General features: G+C 44.9%; 1 protein-coding gene across 1 annotated transcript in view; it reads left to right on the forward strand.

The window, feature by feature from the left end:
• Tram1 (translocation associated membrane protein 1) overlaps window positions 1–5,915 on the forward strand; it is a 28,623-nt gene extending 22,708 nt beyond the window's left edge. The window contains exon 11 of the mRNA XM_038347436.2: window positions 4,404–5,915. Within this exon, the coding sequence (XP_038203364.1) occupies window positions 4,404–4,477 (74 nt within the window). The 3' untranslated portion in view covers window positions 4,478–5,915. The remainder of the gene's footprint in view (window positions 1–4,403) is intronic.
• The last annotated feature ends 8,797 nt before the right edge of the window (window positions 5,916–14,712 follow it).

Below are 14,712 nucleotides of genomic sequence, written 5' to 3' on the forward strand. Positions count from 1 at the left end.
ATACAGCCTACATTACTGAGGTTCTTCTGATTACTGGGATGCTTTGTTCTTCTTTTTCCACTTACTTTGTATGTGTGCATTTGTGCCAGAGCGCACGTGGAGGTCACAGTAGCCTCTCTTCTATGTGGGTTCCAAGGATCAAAGTCAGGTCATCAGGATGGGTGGCCGGTGCTTTAACCCACAGGACCATCTCGCTGGCCCCTCCGTAATGCCTGTCAACAGTCTTTATTGGGGTGTGATATCCACATCATACGGTTGGCCTTTGAAATATACATATCACCATTTTAAACAAAATTCAGCATTTATGTATTTAGAGTGTGTGTGCAGACACACTTGTGTCAAGGCATGCCTGTGGAGATCATGTGACCACCTGGAGGTCCTGGCTGTCTCCACCATGCAGAGGTCACACTCGGGTCATCATGCTTGACTATGGGAGTCCTCACCTCTGAGCCATTTTAAAGAATAAAAACATGTTTACACTATATTTGCTAGCTGGGTGTGGTGGTGCATGCCTTTATTCCCAACACTCAGGAGGCAGAGGCAGGTGGATCTGTGAGTTCGAGGCCAGCCTGGTCTACAGAGCAAGTCCAGGATAGCCAAGGCTACCAGAGAAACCCTGGCTCAGGGTGGGAGGGGTTGGGGGGGACAACAGTATTTTCTAAGTGATATGAACTATACCTAACTCCAAAACATTTTATGAAATCTTCCCAGAAAGAGCCAGGCATGGTGTGTGGATGCCTTTAATCGCAGCGCTTGGAAGGCAGCAGCAGACAGGCGGTCATCCCAGAGAAAATCCCTGGGCTTCCCCTTTCCCAGCCCTTGGCAGCCACCGTTCAGTCTTGTGCCTCAGTGGCTCGGTCTTTTCAAACAGCTTCCATGCATGAAGCAATGCAGTATATGCTCCTCTGTGACTGACTCCAGTTGGCGTATTTTAAATTTTCTGTGTATTACTGTAGGTGTGTATACAGGCATGTGTGGGGGTCTGGCTAGCCCTGACCTTGGCGGGAAGGAGCCCAGAGGCCTCACGGTAGGCAGGAGACAACACCATAGGGAGAGAGTTTATTGAGAGACGAGAGGCGGGGAGAGACTGGCCTCTAAGGGCAGGAGTGGCAGAAGATGGACAGAGATGTGGGTGGGGGGGGGGGGAAGAGTAGGTGGAGTTTCGCCTTTTAAAGGGACAGGGTGCTGCCAGCCCTGCATGCAGGCGTGATGCAAGCCTTGACTGGAGTGGATCTCCTTCACCTTACCTGGGCTCCAGGGGTCAGACTTGCGCTTCAAGCATTTCAAATTACTAAGTCACCTTGCCAACATTAGCATAATATTTTAATTTTTTTTTATTTTTGTGGGGGGATGAGTGCACATGTGCCATTGGGTGCCTGTGGAGGTCAGAAGACAACTCTTGCAGTTCCATCCTTCCGCCCTCAATATCCTGGGGGTGGAATTCCTGTTGTGGCTCAGCCGCAGGCACCTTCACCTGCCGGGCGTTACAAAAGCCCTAGCGTCATGTTTGTGAGGTTCATCAATGTTATGGCGTACTCACTGCTCAGTCTTGTATGGCTGTACCGTACTTTGTTTCTCTGGTTGTTTGTACCCTTAGCAATAAGGTGGTATAAGCACACCTACACATCTTTACTGCACTCCTGTCCCTCTCTCAAGTGTGTGTAGATGTAGACCTGCTGGGCCATTAGAGCACCCAGACTTCAGTGACCTGAGTCTCAGGATTGTACATGGTTAGTTGTTCTTGGATTGTTTGCTGGAAAAACTAACCTCTCTCTGATGAATTTTGACAAATTAATCAGATCTGAGCTCTGGATTTCCCCAGATGTATTTAGGTACCTGTTACTATGCAAGTAGACATGCCTGTGCCTTACTGTGCCGTGTGAACAGTGCACTGTCTGCATTGCTGTGGCGTGTGGGTAGCTCACTGCATTGCTGTGGCGTATGGGTAGCTCACTGCATTGCTGTAGCATGTGGGTAGCTCACTGCATTGCTGTAGCATGTGGGTAGCTCACTGCATTGCTGTGGCGTGTGGGTAACTCACTGCATTGCTGTAGCGTGTGGGTAGCTCACTGCATTACTATGTCGTGTGGGTAACTCACTGCATTGCTGTGGCATGTGGGTAGCTCACTGCATTACTATGTCGTGTGGGTAACTCACTGCATTGCTGTGGCATGTGGGTAGCTCACTGCATTGCTGTGGCGTGTGGGTAGCTCACTGCATTGCTGTGGTGTCTGAGAAGCTCACTGCATTGCTGTCTTTCTGTGGCTTTGGAAGTTTTGCAGTCAGGGGGTGGGGGTTCTCCAGCTTTCTTTTATACGGTTTGGTCATGTAAGGTGTCTAGCATTTCTGTGTGAATTTCAGGATCTGCCTTTCAGTGTCTGCAAAAAGCACCTGGAGTTTTGACTCAAATTTCCTTTAATCTGTAAATTGCCTTGGGGAGCATTAACATGGATGTCTTTTCATTTATTCTGCTCTTTAATTTCTCCCAATTAAATTTTATAGTTATCAGTCTAAATGTCTAGTACTTGATTAAATTTCTTCCTAAATATTGTACTCTTTTGGATGCTACTATAAAATAGAATCCTCTCCTTAATTCCATTTTTAGATTGTTCGTTGTGTGTAGAGAAGTGTAGTTGGTGTCTGCATATTGATCTGGATCCTGAGTCTCTACTGAACTGGCTGTTGAAATGTTTGTGTGGGTTCTTTTGGATCATCTATAAATGAAAATAGTTTATGCACCTTCCTAACCAATCCAGATGCTTTACATTGCATTTTATTGCTAAATCATCCTGGTTTGAGGACAGGTGTGGGCATGGTGCATATGTAGAATCTGACAAGGATGTTGGGTGTCTTGCTCTCTGCCTTTCTCCCTTCAGACAAGGACTCTTACTGACCTGGAGCGAGGGTGGCAGGCAGCCAGCAAGCCCAACAATCCCCCTGTCTCCGCCTTCTGGAGTGCTGGAGTCCCCAGCATATGTAGCCACAGCAGCTTTCCTGTGGCTTCTGGAAGTTTGAACTCGGGTCCTGAAGCTTGTGCAGCAAGCACTGTTGCCCGCTGAGGGCCACCCAAGCCTCCTCCTCTTGGTGTGAAATACTCTTTCATTCCTGGCATACATCCACGGTAGGGACGGGTGATAGACAATACAGCTTTGCTGTGTTGGTAACTAATTATTTGGTAGGATATTCCCATCTGTGTTCATATAAAAGATTGGCCTATAATTAGCACTTTTTTCAGTATCCTTGTTGCTAGCCTTATAAACAGTATTATACAGACTTTTCCTTTGTTTAATCTCAACATTTTTGTGCTGTAAGTCACTGAGGGACTTCATGGTGATTCTATCTTTATAGATTTATACTCAAGATAATGAAATTATTAATTTCTCCTTTTTGGCAACTTGTGATTTCTAAGGAATTATGCCTGTTTTCCTCGTGGTTAGGACCAGCATTTAGACTGTAGTCCAGGGCTAGAGCAACTACCCAGGATGCACAACTTCTAGTACTGTTAAAAACAAAAAAAGAAAGGAAAAACTTTTTAAATCTTTCTTGTTTGTTTATTTACACTTTTTATTTATTTTTGTGTCTTTTCTGTGTCATCGATTCCTGCTTGCTTCCAAGCTTATGTATGGTTGACTGTTTCTCTGGTGGGGTCCCCTTCTTGAGATGGCTCCTGGTAGGGGTTCCAGAACTCAGTATGACCTTTCCCTTCCTCTCTGTGGTCACTAGACTGCTCGAGCCTTGAGCACTTCACTTCCAGACATTTTATAATTATGATTTGAGTTCTCTTTTGAACCCTCACTTTTTTGTGGGTCTATTGTTTATTCATTAGATGTTTTGTCGTTTTCTGTTTATGTCTTCTGGTGCTGCCTGAATCCCTCCATGAGTAGTGACGTCCCCAGAGGGTATCCCTGCCTTAAACTGTTCAAACTTTGATCACAAAGTCTCCAAGTTCAGTGAATGCCTTTTACACCCCAAAAAATGCATCTATTCTGCATTTATAGAGCTGCGATCCACAGAAATCCACTTGCCTCTGCCTCCCAAGTGCTGCTGGACCTGGCCTCGCCATCATAGTTTTAAGAACGAGGCTGCAGCCCACCTTCAACTGTAATGGTCGCTGTCGCTGATAGCTCTATCTGTTTTAAAGACGTCTCTGAGAGGTGTGTGTGGTGGTATGGGCACAGCCATGTCCTCTCAGGGCTGCCGCAGGGTACGGTTGCAGACCTTGTGACTTTACCGCAGGTCTTCACCCTGGCTCCTGGCTCTCTCTTTAGCAGTAGCTACTTTCTCTTGATTTGCTGCCTTGGTTCCTTGTGTGGTCAACTTCTTACCCGCAGATGCCTCGTGCAAAACGATTACTGCTCACATTTGTTTATGACGAAACCATACCTGTGCTTCTCTCATTTCAGAGAACGGTGTGAACGGAGCGGTCACATCGAACGGAGCAGACTCGCCCCGCAATAGGAAAGAGAAGTCTTCATAGTGGATCGGAGACTGACTGATCAGTGGCCCCCAAAGAATCTGCTTTCTGCTCTGTCTGTCAGCACTAGAGATTTTTCTGTTCTTGAAAATGCAGTTTATGCTCTTTGATTTTTGCTGTTGTACTGTTCCCGCATTTGAAAGGGCATTTGAGGGGAGGAGGATTCTTATGAGTGAGAAAATACTGTAGCTTAGACTCAGCTACCTGCCTTCAAAATAGTTTAGGGACCACCACATATTTCATTTGTTTTTTGTCTTTTAACATTTTCTAATGGTTTGGGGAGAGACCATTTACAAAAACCCCACATAACCAGTGAAAATTTTTCTTGCTCTCACCAGTTTTTTATATTAGCAAGGTGACCTGTTCTATGAGGGTCATATTTTTTAAGTTGTCTTTCAGGGTAAAATGGAAATACTATAAAGTCCAATGTCAAACTTTTAATGTTTTCAGTGTTCTCTAATTTTTAGGAGTTTTTTGTAGCCTTTGCACCTGGAAAAAAGATTTGTAAAATCACCAAAATAATTGTGTGCTTTATTTTCTAGGTAGTGGTTGTAGGTGTTACTTTCCATAGTTACTGCAAGGTTTATTGCCATATATTGGAGCAGATGTCTCATTAACATAAGAGTACTTAGGGAGTGAAGGTTTTGTGCATTTTCAACATTTATCAACTGGCAATCAGAAAATGTTCACTGTGAAGAGGAATAGGCAACTTACATAGCCCACTTTGGTATGTTTAATAATTCTTAATGGGGCTTGTTGTAAGTTTGATATGCATAGCATCTTAATGAAATACCATTTAACCTGCAAACCCTTTCAAAACATAATACCTGCTTGATTTATATCTATAAAAATGTGTCAGGTAATTATATTTGGAAAAGTAATGCGCTAACTTTAAGGAAATTGAAAATTCAGGTGGTTAGTCTTAACAGAAGACATGCTTTATGTTATACTAGAGCTCTGAACCCATCTTTAATTGAGAAGCATTTATCTGTATAAAACATATTTTTGGATAAATATATATATATATATATATTTGTATCTACAGAAAGGCTCTAAAAAGCATTTGAGTAAAATATTGGTTCCCTTTTCTATAATTATCCTTACAGCCCTTACATTTGGTTTGTCCGCTGTCCTTACAGTACCTGCCCTGCTCCACTTGGTGTCCTCGTCTTGTTCCCCGTGTCTCCCTTCTGTCACCAGCTGAAACATGTCCGTGCCATTTTGAATCTAAAAGCTGCGGGCCCCGGGCCGTGGCTGAAGCGGCCATGCTGCTAGAAAGGTGTGCTTCTCTTTCCAGCCGTCAGCCTAGCTTCCTGGGAAAGGAATAGCTCCGTAGCATTACCAAGTGTCTGTGGAACCAAATTTCCGCCATTCGATGAAACTGGCATTGTATTCAATATGTTGAGAAATCAATCAAAATAAAAAATTTTTACTTTCAAAAGCTGCTTCCTGTCTCTCGCAGTTTGTTTATGCTGTTTTGAGCATATATTCTCATTAAAGTGTACTATTAAAGTTTCTGTCCTTCATTAACAAATACACTTCCCGGAACCCAGACGTGGAGCAGTAGGGTACAGTAAGCATTGCTCCCTCCTCGTTTGACTAGAACCTCTTTGCATTATTTGCAACACTTGTGTTCAGACTGCATTTCAGGGGGAAAAGCGGGCCAAGGGGGGACCTTAGTGTGTGATTAGAGCTTTACAAACCTCATAGACAGACACAGTTTAGTTGTAAATTGCACACCCTGGATCCTGGCTTCCCCATGCCCTGTAGAAAGTGCCCTTGCTGTCTTCCAGTCCTGCTGAGACTGGCACTCAGCTGGACAGTGTGAGCTGTGAGGGCTGCTGTTAGCTCCCAGACTCCAAGGGGCCTTGAACTAGCCATCCTGGGATTTACTTTCTCTCCCTAAAATTAGCTCTTGCCTGAGATTAGAATATAGAGTTGGGAATAATCTGGTCGGAATATTCAAGGATGAAGATACTGACCACATTCTGCTAAACCTAAACAATCTTATAAAGTCCTTAGGTTCATAACTTAGGGACCCAGCTCGTCTAGGAAATGGGAGGATCCTGGTTGCAAGAGCCTTCTAACACTTGTCTCCAGGGCGTTGTCGGGCATGTTCTCTGAAAAGGAGTTCTGATTGCCTGCGAATGGACAACAATGAGCACATCTTTTAAGAAGAAAAGCCCACTCACTAGTCACCTGTTTGCACATTGCGAGCCTGGGTTTAAGAAGTAACCCTGGAGAAGGTTCTAGGAGACGGTGCTTAAGCAGGTGTCACAGGAGTGCCACATTGGCATACAACCTTTTCGACTAGAAGAGTCAGCCATTTACAGAGGCCAGCTGCACACAGCTGCACAGCTCCAGGGCACACAGTGAAAACTTTACACAGGCAGCCCAGTTCTGCTTGTCAAGAATGAGTTACTTTACAAAAAGTTGCACCAGAACTAAACGACACATTAACACGGTTTGTCAGATACTATTTGGGGAGAGGATCAACCAGTTTGTCCAGCTCAGCCATCTAGTGAAACAATTATTAATGTATTTATCCAACCTGCAACCAAAGTCTGAAGAGGCCATTTATAACCTAAGTAGACCATAAAAAAAAATCCAACAGACTTCCTACTTTAAGTAGTAGATAACCTCATTAACCTCATTAGGTCCAGCTGACTGATAGTTACACGGTGGTAAGATTATTTAGCCAGCACTCACCCTGTCTTCACTAGTCAGCTCTACGAATGGCTGAGTCACGGCTTCCAGTGGGAAATCCTTGACTTGGAAGTTTTCAACCTTCCAGTGCTTCAAAGATTACCCATCCAACCATTCTACTTCTTCCTTTTGGGACAGTACTTGGTAAAGTTGCATGAGCTTCTCAATGCTTTATTATAAAAACAGCTCTTGTGTTGGATGGTCTTGCCCACCTGTAGGCTAGTCTAAGCATTCTAAAGTGGATTAAAATGCATTTTTACCATTAATAGCTTTCCAACTTGAATTGGGTTTATTGGGATGAGGTCCCACAAGTTGAGTAATAGTCATAAAACCTACCCCTCTGTGTAGTTCCTGTACCTGGGGCACTGGCACCCTGTACATCCAGAGTGTGTGTGGCTCTGCTCAATATTTTTTAAATCTCTGCTCACCAGGTCATGAGTAATATAGGAGACATTGTGAGTTGTTACTATCCTTGAAGTTCTACAACTCACCAGGCATGGTGCTTTGCCATGCCAACTCCAAGGTTCCATGGTGGCTGCTCTTGAGCCAGTAGAGTGGCCAGCATCACAGCCGGGGGTTACTATAGAATACTATGGAATATGTAGACTGTGTGTGTATGTGTGTGTGTTTGTGTGTGTATACAGTGGTCATATTTAACAAGCACATCAATATCTATCTAGAGTCTTATAAGTATGTCACATAATAATAAAAGCCAATTCCATGTGTAGTTTCTACGGATGCTGATAAAATGGGGATATATGCTTAATGAAGCTACCTTCCCATTGGCCTGTTCATAAAGTGTCCTGTGTTTTCTGCTGCTTGGAGTCACTGTCTTTCCTACTACAAAGAAACTCCAGGTTAGAAGGACTACATGATGTTTTACTAAGTTTGAGCTGTTCTTGTAAAACGTCCTGGAAACCACATTTCAGCAAATGGGCCAGGAGGCCTGGCTGTGGTAGCTTTTGTGGGGTCATTCGTGCTAAGGGCCCTATGAGAACACATGAAAGCAGCGTAAGTGCTAAGGACGCAGGTCACTGAGACGTTTGCGCAGCCTCGTCAAGGAGTTCAGTCCCCAGCACTACAAGATACAGCACTGCAATTGAATCGAACTGATTTAGATCACTAATGAACTTGAGCAAATAAAGTAGTCCTTTTATACATCATGTTGATGATTCAAAATCAAAGCCATGAAAGTTATTTGTAACAGGGTCTGAAGACAAAGTGTCTATGCGGTATGTACTAAATACAGACAAATGAGAAGTAAGGTTCTCAACAGTGACTTTAGTTCTCTGGGGCTGGGGGTTGGAAGATTACCCGGTTGGAGTGGCGGGTGCTTTATGTATTTTTATATGAAGCTTTGAAAAGATGAGAGACGATGTGTAGCTGGGTTCAACTTCATCTTCAAAGAGACCCTTTCAGACCTGTGCAATCATCCATCATTCTTGTGGACAGAAAGCCCGTTTCAAACCGAGAAGGAATTTCTCTGTTGATACAGTAAGGTGGGTCAACTCAGTCTCCACACAGAAACGCTGCTACAAAGGGAATGTGACAGAGGGAGAGACAGCCATTGATCAAAAGCACAGCTTCCAGAAGGGGACATTACGGACTGCTTCCTGGCCGCCATACAGCTGCCCTCCCTTTCCTAGAGACAGCATCTTAATTTTGCATGGCCTGTGGGTTTGTTTTTGTTTGGGTTTTTTTTTTTTCTCTCTTTTTTTTATGAATAAAGAACTCGAAAAGCCATTTTGCGGAGTGCAGCTTCATATGGAAGCAATCACCATTCTCCTTGTTTGGCTGTTTTGATGAACATCACGTTCTAATTCCAGTCCGGCCACTCTTGTTTAGCAGGCCTTGCCAATCACGCCCATTATACGTTGCTGTAGAGTAAGTGCCCAGACGGGGCTGCTGCAATCACCATCCTCATCCCCCCACTCGGCTCTGTCCACGTCAGCACCCCGCCTCCAGAGGTAAGAGCAGCTGTACTGGCTGTACTCATTAGCCCAGCCGTCCTTGACCTTTGTTTCTTTATTTCTCCCTAATGTCATCGCGTCTCCGCTCCCAGCCTGCAGTGTTTTAGATTGATTACTTCAGCTGCTTCTCAGGCAGGATCTGCACTTCATCTGAAATCGTGCTCGCTTCCCACTTGAGAGTCACGAGGCCAGAGAGAAGACCTGTGTCCTAGGTACTCGTGACAACAGCAAGTGGCTTCAGACCTTGCCTTGCTAATCTGAAAGGTTGCATTTCAGAGCAATGGAGATGAGCTTCTCTTTGGTTTTCCCTGTTGCGTGGGAAACAAGTTAGCATTTGCGGCTATTTTTATTTTTTAAGAGGTTCTTGCAGTGTAATCCATGCTAGCCTCTAAAAGCCTCAGCCACCTGAGGGCTCAGGCTGTCCCCACTCCTGGGTAGTACATTTTATGCTGTCTCACTTCAGAAAAACATCACTGTAATGGTTTCCAACCCTGATATGCTCCCATTTCCTTTTAACTCAGTGTCAGTTCTTATCCAGACACGCTCTGTCTCCATCTTGCCTGGCTTATAGAAGGGAGGAAGCAGGAAAGGGATTTTCATTTCATATCCTGTTATATTACACAAGCCCAACCCCTTTCCTGGGAATCTCTAAAAACCCCTTCCATAGCCCAAAATGCCATAAACTGGGCATCTTATAAGCAGCAGAAATTACTTCTGTGCTTTGAAGGCTGGGGGCCCAGGATCAAGGCACCAGCAGATCTGGTGTTGTAAGGTCCTCTTGCTACGCTTTTACCTGGTGAAAGTGGCAAGCGGCTCCATCAGACCTCTTTGAGATGAGAATAACTCATTCACAAATGAATACCATGAGACCCAATTATCTGCAAATTTCCCCACCTCATAGCACCATCATCCTGCGGGGGGGAGGGCGAAGTGGGGATTTCCACATGAATTGGAGATGGAGCAGAAACCACACTCAGACACAACATCAGTAATACTGTATATTGTTGGTTCTAAAATCCACTCCCTTTGGACAATGGCACATTTTTCTTGGTGGTACAGAAAACAAAGATGGTTTCAATGTTTATCTCCTGAGTGTTCCAACCTCACAGATGCATTTGTGTTAGCGTTGTGGGGACCATATGAGTTCCATGTCCTCCCCTGCCGGCTCTGCACACTTCTGCCAGGTAAACGACACAGCAGGAAGGCTTTTACTGATGGGACCCCCTAGATCCTGTGCTTCCCAGTTTCTCCAACCTAGACCCAATAACTTCCTGCTTATTATGAATTACCCAACTTCAAATTCTGTTACAGCAGGCACAAAACTAACAAACTCTTCAGGTAAAACAAGGGCTGCTAACATTTATTGAGAGTTGCTAGCCTCAGCATTTAGAGTGCTAGCTAATCCCCCCCCCCCCCCCCGGGACTCCGCTGGCACCCTACGAATGTGTAGGGACCATTTTCAGCCCCTGTTCTAAATGAGGAATCTCAGTGGTGTCGAGTGATTGGTAAGGGGTAAATCTAGGCTTTTCAGTGTGGGCACGTTTGCTGGTACCTCTGCCCTGCACAAGGCTCTACTTCACAAATTGTAGGGTGGAAACAGGGTGAGTGTAGGGAGGGGAAGAATAGAGAAGAGAGGATGGGAGGGGGTTCTCTGAAAAAGGAGTGAGTCGGGAAGACCAGGGTGAGGGTGATTTGGGCAGGTGGAGAGGGAGAAGCGTTTGTTAGAAGAATCACTTGGGACAGAGAGTGAGATGAGCCAAGAGAGGCAGCAGCGTGGGGGCCACAAGACCTGGCTCCTCAGATTGATAACCTCCCTCTGAGGTACCATAGCAACCGGAGCATCCCTTCTTGAGATACTCTTAGAGCCATGCTCTCAGTGTCCAGCAGGAGGCTCAGCCTGCAGGCTTTTACACTGCTGAGCCTGGCAGAGGAGCAAATTCATCCTCCCACTACCCCGCAGCACGCAGGCCCTCACGAGTCTTCCTCCTGTGAAGACTCGGGCAATAGTGAAATGTCTCTGCCCCCCCCCCCCCACCCCAACAAGATCTGAAAGCCTGACTGTAAAGCACCCAGTTACTTTCCAATACGTTCAGTGAGACGACACCACGGGACTAGTTCCGAGGGCATGGGTAAGGTCTGCATCTCTCCGAGGAAGGAGGAGCAGTCGCTAACTAACACGGATATCAAGGGTCACAGGACGTTTCCACACTCTGATTTATACAGGTAACGACCTGTGTGCTACCTGTTCCTGCTGTGAGAAGTTCCTGGCCCGCTTGCGATGCGTATGCCTTCCTAATTTGGTTTGAGGCAGGCTCTCCCTGTTTGGCTTAGACTGGTCTTGAACTTGTGGTTCTTTTGCCTCTGCCTCCCAAATGTTAGGACTGCACGCATGCAGCACTAGCTGTGTGTATGTTTTAGGTTTTGTTTTCGACTGCTTTGAAAACTGTTTATCCATGATAGATTCATATCCTTATCTCAACCCTCCCCCACCCTGCCCAGCAGTCTGAATCAGCCTTACAGCTTCCAGAAGAACCCACAGGTCTGCCACTCTAGACTCCCATTCAAGTCCGGACTCTCCGGATTCCAACCAGCAGGAGGCAGACTCCTCCTTTGGAAGTTTGGAAGACACGCACAGGCCACGCCCCTTGAAAGTCTGACCTTAACCTCACGGAAGTGAAATGGTTAGCCAGTAAGAGGCACGGAGAGCTTGGGGGTTCCAAGGATGTCTTCAGAGCTGCAGGTCAGGCCTGCTGCTTTTCACTGGAAGACATCGAAAGAACCTTGAGCTCACAGAGTATGGTGGCTAATCTCGATTGTCAACTTAACAGGGTTTAGATTCACCTAGAAGGCAAATCTCTGGCCATTCTGTTTGGGTGTTTCTAGTAAAGTTTAACTGGGAAAGAAAGACCCATGCTGGACGCCAGAGGCTTGTTCCACTGGCTGCAATCCCTAAGCAGGAAGTACAGCCTGATCTACCAAGTGAGTTCCTGGACCGGCTCCAAAGCTACAGAGAAATCCTGTCTCTCAAAAACAAACAAACAAACAAACAAAAAGCAGGAAATGAAGGGCACAGCGACAGTCATGGCTCTCTGCTTCCTGACTGTGGATACAATGTCGCCAGTTGTCTCTAGTTCCAGTTCCACTGCTTCCTTAAGTCTCTTTGGCCAGCTATTTCATTGAAACACTGAGACCAGTAACTAACCAATATGAGTCAAACAATAGGTTCCTTTCTTACACTTTCAAAGTTTATTTATTTTCCTTGCTGGGTACTGTTTTATTTAAGACTTTTTGATAAATTTAACTTAGAATTCTAGAAATAGGGAGGGGCATGCCTTTAATCCCAGCAGTCAGGAGGCAGAGGCAAGACCAAGTTGGGAAATGGATGAGCTCCGTCCTATACCAATCAAATTGGACTACAAGATTCAGTAGGCAAGGACCTCCTCTCTTCTGATGGAGTCCATCAGGCCCCAGGGAAATAGCCAAAAGGGGAAAGTACCATCTATAGAAGAAACGTAGGCCACCGCTGTTGACATTAGTCCATTTTATAGAGATTATAGAGACTTGACCAGACCAGAGCAGCTGGACCTGGAAACCTGACTGGGAGCCAACAGGGGAGTCAGAGAGACAGACACAAGTCACAGAAAAACTAAGATCAGGTGGGCCATGCCCTCAGGTGGTGTCATAGCCTGGATGCCCTGCACATCTATTATACATTGCATTAACAGGGATGCTGTGAGCTCATCGCAGTAGAGGGTCTCCGTAGGAAAGCAGTCTCAGAGGTGCATGCAGTGATTTCAACAACTGGGGTCCACACTCTTTACACATACTCTCTTTAGTAAAGGTCAACCCATTGATCAACAGCCATATTTAGAGCAGGGGAAGGCCTTGCCATTCCCCTGAGACTGCCCTGTGGAAGGCCTGGCAATGCTCTTGAGTCTAATGCATTAGCATCCTTGACATAGCCATGTTCATGCCATGAATGTTCCTTCGTATTGGGTACACTTACTCCCTCACTCATTCTTGACAGTGCCTAGGACACAGAAATTGTGTTCTATTTATTGTACCTTATTTATCCTCCCATCTACTCCAATACCACCAAACCCACTCCCTTTCCGAATTAGCCAATTTTCTGCAGTTATAACAAAATAGCTGTTGTTGTGTATTTATTTAAAGATTGATTTAACTCATAATTCTGGATATCCAAGAACTTGACACCAATATCTACTAAGGGACCCTTTAGGTGTGTCGCAACATGGTAAATGGCATCATGACAGTAGTGTGTGCAAGAAGGGGACGTGGCGTGGCAAGTAAGGAAACCAGAGGCGTTCAAGAGATAGATTTACATTTTTTATTTATTTCCTCCAGCAAGGCTTTATGTCCCACCCTTCCCCATTCACACAAGAGCCTATGGGGGACATTTCTCATTAAGAGCATGAGATATTGGTTTTCAGAAACTACTGTCATGCTCAGAGTGGAGGTGCCACGCCTTTAATGTCCCTCCCCCAAGAAAGTAAAAAACAAGAATAAATAAATATCTCAAGTTTCACATCTGTACATGGTATCAGAATCAGAATAACATCTTTTGTTTTGTTTTGGTATTTTGTTTTTCAAGACAGGGCTTCTTTGTATAGCCTTGACTGTCCTGAAACCTGCTCTGTGTATCAGGCTGGCCTAGAACTTACAGAGATTCGGCTGCCTCTGCCTACCGAGTGCTGGGATTAAATGTATGTGCCACCATCACCTGGCTTTATGCTCATGATTTCTAACCTAATAAGTCCATTATTGACTATATTTGTTTTTTTTTTATTTATTTATTATGTATACAATAGTCTATCTGTATGTATGTCTGCAGGCCAGAAGAGGGCACCTGACCTCATTAGAGGTGGTTGTGAGACACCATGTGGTTGCTGGGAATTGAACTCAGAACCTTTGGAAGAGCAGGCAATGCTCTTAACCACTGAGCCATCTCTCCAGCCCTATTGACTATATTTGTAAAACTTGTAAATTCTACGTAGCCTTCCTTCTTTCCTTCATCTTTGCCCACCACCCTCATCTCCTTCTGATAGAGTATAGATTTTATTTGTCCTTTTGTTTTGTTTTGTTTTTTATATGTTCGTCTTTTGGTATCCTCAGGGTTGGGGGCTGGGTCTCCCATCTTTTTCTATTTATTTATTTATTCATCTGTTATTTATTTACCCTCCCATCTTTTTCTTTGAGATGGTTAAGGAAACTTACAAAGAGAGTGGCTGACCTCACAGGAGCTAACCAGGATGCCCTGAGAGCTATCCTAACCCTGTCTGAGACTGTGCCATATGGCCAGTTTTGCTCTCTGCATCTTGTATGATGTATGAGATGTGATCTCCCAGCTTCTGGCTCCTGCCACCATGCCTCTCCCACCATTCTGGCTGGCTAGTCCTCCAAAACAGTAAGCCAAAATAAATTTATTCTTAAGTTGCTTTGGTCCTGATGGGTTATCACAGCAATAGAAAAGCAGCTAATACAGAAGGTAACCATTCAAAAAAAACTGTTTTTAAAAGTATTTATTTGTGGGGAGTGGGTATA

The sequence above is a fragment of the Arvicola amphibius genome, chromosome 11 (genome assembly GCF_903992535.2).
Source record: "Arvicola amphibius chromosome 11, mArvAmp1.2, whole genome shotgun sequence".
NCBI classification, from domain to species: domain Eukaryota; kingdom Metazoa; phylum Chordata; class Mammalia; order Rodentia; family Cricetidae; genus Arvicola; species Arvicola amphibius.